Source organism: Xenopus tropicalis, chromosome 6, assembly GCF_000004195.4.
Source record: "Xenopus tropicalis strain Nigerian chromosome 6, UCB_Xtro_10.0, whole genome shotgun sequence".
Lineage (NCBI taxonomy): Eukaryota > Metazoa > Chordata > Amphibia > Anura > Pipidae > Xenopus > Xenopus tropicalis.
This window is the reverse complement of record NC_030682.2, coordinates 54504988-54513934: the sequence shown is the minus strand read 5'-3', so window position 1 is coordinate 54513934 and position 8947 is coordinate 54504988. Positions and strand designations below refer to the sequence as shown.

The window sequence follows — 8947 nt, the reverse complement described above, 5'->3', positions numbered from 1 at the left end:
GCATGCGTTAAAAATCTTATCACTTCTTATTTATCGCTCGATTCACTAAAAGGACACTTGTCATAATTAAGAAGCGATGTTCTTGGCGTTATTTATCTTGCGACTACATATTTTCAAGCAACGTGCCGCGTAATATGTTGTGCGCTGCGTAATATATTGCTTGAAAATATGTCGTCGCAAGATAAATAACGCCAAGAACATCGCTTCTTAATTATGACAAGTGTCCTTTTAGTGAATCGAGCGAAAAATAAGAAGTGATAAGATTTTTAACGCATGCTATAAATAGCACTCCTTATTTTGGACTTTAGTGAATCGGGCCCAATGGCTCTTACTAGAGTTGAGGTCTGACCGGAGTTTCAACAGACACAATTAGTTCAAAATGAGGTACAAAATGAGGGGTTAAGCAAGTTAAATTCAGGCAAAGATTAGGACTGGCGGCAATCAGAATAGTCAGAATGTAATAGCAGGGTCCGGAACCAGATGAAACGAGTATTTATACTTTATATATATGTATGAGTATAGGTAGGTCGGGATGAGTGTGTGTATATGTGTGCACTGGAGTTTGTTTGGAGGGACGGAACTTTTTAGGCGGTAAAAGTACAATGTTAAATTTCTTCTTGGTGGTGTGCGCAAAAAATGTATTTTGTTTGCGCTTTTTAAAACCTTGTGCACACTTTTAAAAAACTGGTGTGTGCAGTACAAAATTATGTTTTCACACAAAATTGTTTTTTCTGCATCATTACATATTGTGCCCCTGACGAAAACTGATATCTAAAATATCAAAATATTGTTTTTGATACGTAAAATAAAGTTTTTTGTTATATTATTTGGATGCGCCCTGCTTCTCCTTTATACTGTTGATTTTTTTGGGATCTTTTAGGGAACCCCTGCAGTGAGCACCCACTATATGGTACAATTTTTTGGAGATGTGCAGCACCACACACTAGAACAGGGGTGGCAAAAAAAAAAAAAAATTCCCTTTTAGGATTAGGTTATAATATAATGTATTTTAACAAATACTTCCATGCAGTCAGCTGGGTGCTGGAAAAGTCAAACACAATTGAGACAGATGCCTGGTGCACAATGAGAAGCAATAATAATGAGGGAGCAGCTGTTAAGTAGATAAATGCTATGTAGAGCGATCATCTGTGTCAACAGGACTAACATATAGAAAACAATGCATGCACTCTCTGAGCAACCAATACTAACACCCAATCATGATTTGTAAAGATGGCTTCTCGGGGCTCACCTTCATACATTTAAAGGAACAGTAACACCAAAAAATGAAAGTGTATAAAAGTAACTAAAATATAATGTACTGCTGCCCTGCACTGGTAAAAGTTGTGTGTTTACTTCAGAAAGTCTACTATAATTTATATAAATAAGCTGCTATGTAGCCATGGGGGCAGCCATTCAAAGGAGAAAAGGCACAGGCACATAGCAGATAACACATAAAACACTATTGTATTCTACAGAACTTATCTGTTATCTGCTATGTAACCTGTGCCTTTTCTCCTTTTTTCCAGCTTAAATGGCTGCCCCCGTGGCTACACAGCAGCTTATTATATAAATTATAGTAGTGTTACTGTAGCAAACACACCAGTTTTACCAGTGCAGGGCAACAGTGCATTATATTTTTATTACTTTAAAGCTCTTTCATTTTTTGGTGTTACTGTTCCTTTAAGTTAATGACAGGCTATGATCAGCCATTTCTTTACCCTTAGGTAAAGTGATTATTTGACTGCCTAAAATGTACTTGAGGAACATATGTGCTTTATATGCTTATCTTTTATTCATAGAACACATTAGGCCAGCTGAAAAGCACCTGTGACACCCTCCCTTAGCATCAATTAGCTTTAATGGGAACACACAAAAGTGCCCATGTAAACACTTTTAGAGCATGATGCCTCTGAACAGCACCCACACCTGCACTTCAGCTCATTTTACATAAAGAGCAATGGGAGCCACAGGATACAGTCATGGGTGCTCTTTTGCCAGATGAAATAAGGCAGCTGAAAAGCAATGTGCAGCATTAGCAATGACAGTAACTAAATAGCTCTCCATAACTCACCCTGCTGATTCCAGTTGGTTACAAAAACAAAAGAACTAAATAAAATACTATAAAACAGATCAATTTTTAAAGTTTCTAGACTTCCCTCATATTCTCACACTCTGGGAGCAAAATATCAAAAATTTACCACATAGTTGCCTGTCAACAAACTAATTTCAATACATTCTGCACAGCACTACAGGCCTTTACTGTAGATTTTGAGGCCTTGCCATAAATCTATGCCTGGTTCAGTGATGCACAACTGCTTGTCACTTACATGTAGGGCCCCATTCATTAAAACACAAATTTTCGCCAATTAAAAGCACAATTGGAAAAAATCTGAAGTAACCACGATAATTTCTGATGTACGAAAATCACGTGAAAATTCTTTTCTTGGTCATACGAAAATATTGTGGTTGCGAAAGTCACAAAATTTTCGTATCCGAACAATCATAAGCGACGTGAAAACCCTTGTTGCTTTGAAACCTCAATGCATGATTTTTGGAAGCCTTCCATAGGACTCAATGGCACACTCCAGCTCCAACCCGGCCAAAAGAAAGTCACAATACCAAAGCTTAAATGAATTTCGCAAAGACTAAGACCATTTCGGAAAATACAACCTTTTTATGGAATTTAGCGAAAACCACAAAAAAGTTGTACAATTTTATTGTGATATTATCGTGGTCAATACAAAAAGTTCTAAAAATTTGAAACAAATTTTTCTCATTTGTGGTCAATCGTGCTTTAATGTATGGAACCCCTAGGGGCACATTTACTAATTCACGAATCCGAATGGGAAAAATTTGGATTGTAAACGAACATTTTGCGACTTTTCCGTATTTTTGCGATTTTTTCGTCGCCGTTATGACTTTTTCATAGCTGTTATGACTTGCGCGAATTGTCGCTACGTTTTCGTAGCCGTTACGATTTGCTCGTATATTGTCGCGACTTTTTCGTATTGAGCGCTCGTAAACGGCGGGCAAACCTTTCAGACTTTGCATGATTTTGGAAGCCTTCCATAGGACTCAATGGCACTCTGCAGCTCCAACCTGGCCCAAGGAAAGTCTCCCATAGGGCTCAATGGCACTCTGCAGCTCCAACCCGGCCCAAGGAAAGTCTCCCATAGGGCTCAATGGTACTCTGCAGCTCCAACCTGGCCCAAGAAAAGTCTCCCATAGGGCTCAATGGCACTCTGCAGCTCCAACCCGGCCCAAGGAAAGTCTCCCATAGGGCTCAATGGCACTCTGCAGCTCCAACCCGGCCCAAGGAAAGTCTCCCATAGGGCTCAATGGCACTCTGCAGCTCCAACCTGGCCCAAGGAAAGTCTCCCATAGGGCTCAATGGCACTCTGCAGCTCCAACCTGGCCCAAGGAAAGTCTCCCATAGGGCTCAATGGCACTCTGTAGCTCCAACCTGGCCCAAGGAAAGTCTCCCATAGGGCTCAATGGCACTCTGCAGCTCCAACCCGACCCAAGGAAAGTCTCCCATAGGGCTCAATGGCACTCTGCAGCTCCAACCTGGCCCAAGGAAAGTCACTATACTGAAGCTTGAATGAATCCGAAACTTTCGTACTCGGTGCGACGGCTACGAAAAAGTCGCGACAATTTGCTTAAGTCGTAACGCTACGAAAAAGTTGCGACAATTTACGAAAAAGTCGCAAAATACTGATTATGAAAAAAATGTATTCGGACGCTTTTCGGACGTTCATGGATTAGTAAATGTGCCCCCTAGTTTGCGTACTGTGGCCTAGCTAGGGTTAAGTGTTGGACCGCCACTGTTATCTGCCAGACAAGAACTAGAGCTAGCCCAACACTGCCGCTACTAAAACATTTGTCTTTAGCCTTACTAATACTACCCCATTAAGATCTACTCCTATAAAAGTACTGCCACGATGGCAAAGTCATTAACGTGATACAGTATAGTATAAATTAGGCGCCAACAACTTTTAAGAACTCAGTTTAAAATCACATCGCTTTTCATTATTTATAAAAAAATAAGTTAATCAACTGGATTAAACAATACGATCTCTTAAAGACGGCGCTTGCTCTTAAAAACAAAAACCCCTTACTTATTGCCCAAACCAGAAACTCCCACCGCTAACAAACAAAAGCGCTTCCCAACACGTAACACACACCCGCATCTTACGCCGCCGGGAAACACTTAACTCCGCCCTTCGCTTTGCACTCTGGGAATTGCAGTTCGCTTCCACTCCCCACTTCGTCCAAGGCAACACACACGCAATAAAGTAGGGTGGGGAGAACTACATTGGCCAGCATAACCCGAGCGCAGTTGCGTCACATGACTCTGCTATTCAGGGAGCCTCTAAAAGGCGTAGCTCGGCCATTTTGTTGGTGACTCTGGAAGAGCAAGTGACGCCTAAGCTGTGCTTAAGCTTGTGGGGCTGTTCTATCACTAAACCAGCACACATTAGCTGCCTTGTAGTCCATTGTGAGACAGCGCGATAGAGCAGCTTTGCCTCCTTGCCTAGAAACCAGCGCCTGACGAACATCGCCGTAGAGTCCCACAGCTTTACTGTCTTCTGCTCCGGGCCAGCGCCAGCCTTTTCCTCTGCACACCGTGCTCGTAATAATATCGCATGTCCTCTATCCAGAACCTCAACTCTTTCGGTAAGATTGCTGCCCTTTCTGCCGTTGTGCTAAATCGACATTCTGTCTTCTTTAGTATTAGTATGTACCTAATCGGGCCTTTTCCTCAAATGCCGGTTCCCTTGTTGTGAGTACTGGTGATAAAGCTGCTGTCAAAGGCTGTATTGGCCTGTCCTGGGCCCAGGGTAGTGCACCCTTACATTGCTTTAGTTGGGGTGTACATATTCAGGGCGCTTTGTGTATATGAGCGTGCGTAGGCAACTAATACCCGGCTTGTGTTTTGTATATGACTGTGCTGCATCCTCCATCTTTTGTTTCCGCCATTACAAAATGGCGGCGCTCTTAGTTGAAGGGGGGGGGGGTAGGTATTTACTGTAAGGATGAGGCCGAATAGTAAGCGTTGTCTTATTTGTAGTGAGTATTCATGCAGGCACAATATAAAGATATACAATACAATTGTGATTCAGTGTAACTTGTGAGCCTGCCGTGAGCAATTCCAACTACATTTCCCGTGCCTTCTAGAGCGCTAGAGAATTTGCCTGAATGCTTTGCTCTGTTTTGCTGTACAAAGCTGACACTTAATACTGTAACACATAGACTTTTTATTATCTAGCATAGTCAGAATTAGCAGTTTGTTTTCACTCCTACTTATCTACTATTTATCCTACTAAAAATATATATGTACACACTTGTTATATGTAATTATATTGTTAAGCTGGGCATACAACCAAGTGGCCCAGTAACATATTGCTCATCAACCCCTTGGATGTTGCTCCCAGTGGGCTCAAAGCAATAGCTTATTTTTTTTTCTCCCTGACCCTTTTTACATTAGAATATGGCTTACAGTTAAAGGCTGGGAACTCTGCGTTAACCTAATTTTGAGTTGGTTGAACAGCCTTATGGTTTCCACATTGTTATTGGACAAATGAGGGGGTAGTGTTTTAACATTTGTAAATAATATATAGCTTCCTATTGTAGGTGGGTTATGTATTTAAGACATTTAATGAGGAAAAGAATAGCTTAATAATCATTAAATCCCTTGTGCTAGTAATAGTCTGTTTATCAGAGTATTTAGAAACCCCCATCTTCCAGTTAAGATTGCCTTCTTTATAGTGTCTAATAAATCTCATTATTGAGTCATTATAGCAGAGTTAAGGTGGCCACACACAGTGCCAGCTGCTTGTTTGACCCTAGGGCCAAATGAACAAATCAAAACGGCAGGTATGAGTTGGAGTGGAAATCAAACATGCCTGGTCCATTTTAGGCCAGATATCAGTTGGGTAGGCCTGTCGTGGGTGCTCATACATAGGCAGATAAGCTGCTGAATTGGTCTGAAGGACCTGAACCAGCATCTGAAATCTGCCCATGTGTTACCACCTTTAGTTGCCTTTTAAGCAGTAACTGTAATACTAATTATATTGCGGAACTAATTTATTACATATTTCTGTTTACCTTTTATTACATTTCCCTCTCAATTTTATTTTATAAAGTATATGGAAAGGTAGAATCAATGGGTACTATATTGCTGGGTACCAGTTCTAGTCTCTTACGGTCTTAAAGGGGGCATATTGGGTAATAACAATGTGCAAATGCATCATATCTGTAAATATAGAAGGAATGCTATGAGAAGTTATGGTTTTTATTACAAATTTCTTCAAAAAACCATGTCCCACCTATCTGTTCACTGCTATTTTCAGCTTCTTTCCCAAGCTGTCCAGGGGAGCCTGTGGCACTCATCAGTTGGACTTTAGGACAGGAGCCAGTTGGCAACTTGGCAGACCTGATGGGGGAACGGAAGCCTCTATTTGCTTATGTGGATGGAGGGATGTGAGTCGCATTCCCCCTTCTACTGTGCTTCTGGCAGGGACAAAGACGCACCCATCCCTCATTTAAAACACTGACAAAGACCAGATAAGATATATTGGGAGCTCCAATAAGCTGTTTAGATGACTTTAGCCCAGATTGTAATGACAAGTTCATGCCTACAAGGCTAGGGAGATTTTTAATTATGCTATGTTTCCTTTAAGGTGCCCATTTATAGGCTGACATGCTTCTGTTAGACCAGTTATAGATAACAGGTCTGCACAGCTCATTGCCACACTTAGTGATAGATTAGGTTGGGAAATGTCCTAGCCCGAAGTTCTGAAAAATCCACGCTTGGTCTTCAACCTCTTGTCAAGGTTGTGACCTTTGTGTTTTTTGGTGGTTACATCATTGGTAAGGGTGCATTGTGGATGGTAATGTCATAAGGAGGTGTTGATACTGTCCCTCGCAGGGGGCCTGCTTGCGAGAGCTTTTATTTCCTGGCCTGGTCAAGTGAACAGGTTTGTCTGGATTTTAGTGGACATCTAGCCTGTAGAAGGCTCTACTTGAAGTAAAAATTCCAAATCCCCAACGGGGTGCTGAGCAGCATGTTGCTCATGGCTTTGTTTGGGGTCACTGGCCTAAAGTGATCCCCCCACTGGTGCTGCAGGCTAAACAAGCCCAGAAGAGGTAAAGAAGTATTTTTCTAAGAAAAGTAAAGCCCCATACTGAACTGCTACAATCCAGCCAAGGTGCCACACATTTTGCGACTAGGCTCCCAGTTTATACTACTTGCTTTTATAAACCTGAAAAGTGGCATAAAAAGCTATTGGGCATAAGCTCTTAAGCAGTGGTAACATGATGTAGAAAAACCTAACCTTGTAAATGACGCTCGTTTACTTTTATTACAGACCCCTTTGCTGATGCAACTAAGGGTGACGACTTACTCCCGGCAGGGACTGAGGATTATATCCATATAAGAATCCAGCAACGTAACGGCAGGAAGACATTAACAACTGTCCAGGGAATTGCAGATGATTACGACAAAAAGAAGCTTGTAAAAGCTTTCAAGAAGGTAATCTTGCTGATTCAGTGTAATAGGTGCTTTATTTACTAAATCAGGGCTGTCCTACTTGAGGCCCTTGCTTTTTGTTGCATCCTGTGAAGGAATTATTAGCCCTTAGAGGGGTATCTGGGAGGATAATGTGTTTAATCAGCAACTTCAGTATAAGGATGTGTTGGCGGGTAGGCTTGGTTTCTTTCTAGAACATGTCATTCAAATCTTATAAGATAAAGGCCAAAATAGTGGTTATTTGTTTTTTCTTTCTGATCTCTTTACATAAAGGGTGGGGGAGGGCAGCATTTAATCTAATTAGACATTGGTGTCAAGGTTTATATACTGTTGACATTTTTTTTTTTTCCAATTCTTGAATGGAGAGGAACATAATGAGTTGGCAGGGTATACCAGCCTCAGAAGTAGGACGGTTTGAATTTTGTTTAGCTCTGAAATATTGATTTTCAATGGTTTAAATATTTTTACTTATTGTTTCTTGCAGAAATTTGCTTGTAATGGTACTGTGATTGAACATCCTGAGTACGGAGAAGTCATTCAGCTTCAGGGGGATCAACGAAAAAATATCTGCCAGTTTCTTATGGAGGTAGCTCTTGTTTTTATGGCGCTTAGAGCTCTTAATTTTTTTTAACCTAAGAACTATATTAAGACGTTTTCTGTTTTCTTTCAGATTGGCATTGTCAAGGAAGAACAATTAAAGGTTCATGGTTTCTGAGATGTGGATTACATAAGATTCTTGCGACTTGCCAATCTTGGCTATTTTGTGAACCATGCATATTTGCAGTAGAAGGACTTTTAACATGTCTGAGCATTCAAAACTAGGTCCTTTTTTGCATGACTACCGGAAAAGTGTAATGATTAGGCTAGTAACACATAAAAAAATAGCTGTAAGATGGTAAAAGAACAGTGTGTTTTACCACATTTCCAATGGAAATGTTTTAGTGCTGGTGTCATTTTTTTGTTTTTTTTTTTTCTCCCTTCCCTCCCCTTGACTTGATTTAATGTCTTTGTTGTATTAAAACCATATGTTGCTGCCTATTTGAGCCTTTTTTTTTTTTTTTTTTTTCTCCACTAAACTGGTTTGGTCTTATCAATCAATGCTGCATTTTCTGGATTGCAGAGAATCGCTGTGGCAAGGCTTGTAATATTGGTGAATGTAAAATTCACTTTTTGATGTTACTAAGAGCTTAGGGCACAGGGAGCATTGCACACTGCTCTCAGGTGGTTTTTGCAGGCTAAAAGGTGGATTTGTTCCCTTCTGCCTCTGTAAAGCTGCATTGACTATCGCAGCTTCCATCCACTTACACATAGCAGAAGAGGAGATTGGCCTGAAAATACAAAGCAGGCATTTTTGGTAGATCTCGGCTTTGTGTAATGAACTACTAAAATAATTTATCTGTGCAGATGAAGCCTTAG

At 40.8% G+C, this 8947-nt stretch overlaps 1 protein-coding gene across 1 annotated transcript; it reads left to right on the top strand.

The window, feature by feature from the left end:
- Positions 1-4416: 4416 nt before the first annotated feature.
- eif1b (eukaryotic translation initiation factor 1B) lies at positions 4417-8569 on the top strand. Its single transcript, NM_203684.1, has 4 exons — positions 4417-4677; positions 7371-7534; positions 8016-8117; positions 8202-8569. Exons 1-4 carry the CDS (start codon positions 4647-4649, stop codon positions 8244-8246), a joined length of 342 nt encoding a protein of 113 aa, NP_989015.1. The 5' UTR covers positions 4417-4646; the 3' UTR covers positions 8247-8569.
- The last annotated feature ends 378 nt before the right edge of the window (positions 8570-8947 follow it).

Coding starts and splice junctions, on each gene's coding strand:
- eif1b (NM_203684.1), top strand. CDS start 4,647: ATGTCCTCTATCCAGAACCTCAACTCTTTCG. Junction 4,678..7,370: donor CCAGAACCTCAACTCTTTCG/GTAAGATTGCTG, acceptor CTTTTATTACAG/ACCCCTTTGCTGATGCAACT. Junction 7,535..8,015: donor TTGTAAAAGCTTTCAAGAAG/GTAATCTTGCTG, acceptor TGTTTCTTGCAG/AAATTTGCTTGTAATGGTAC.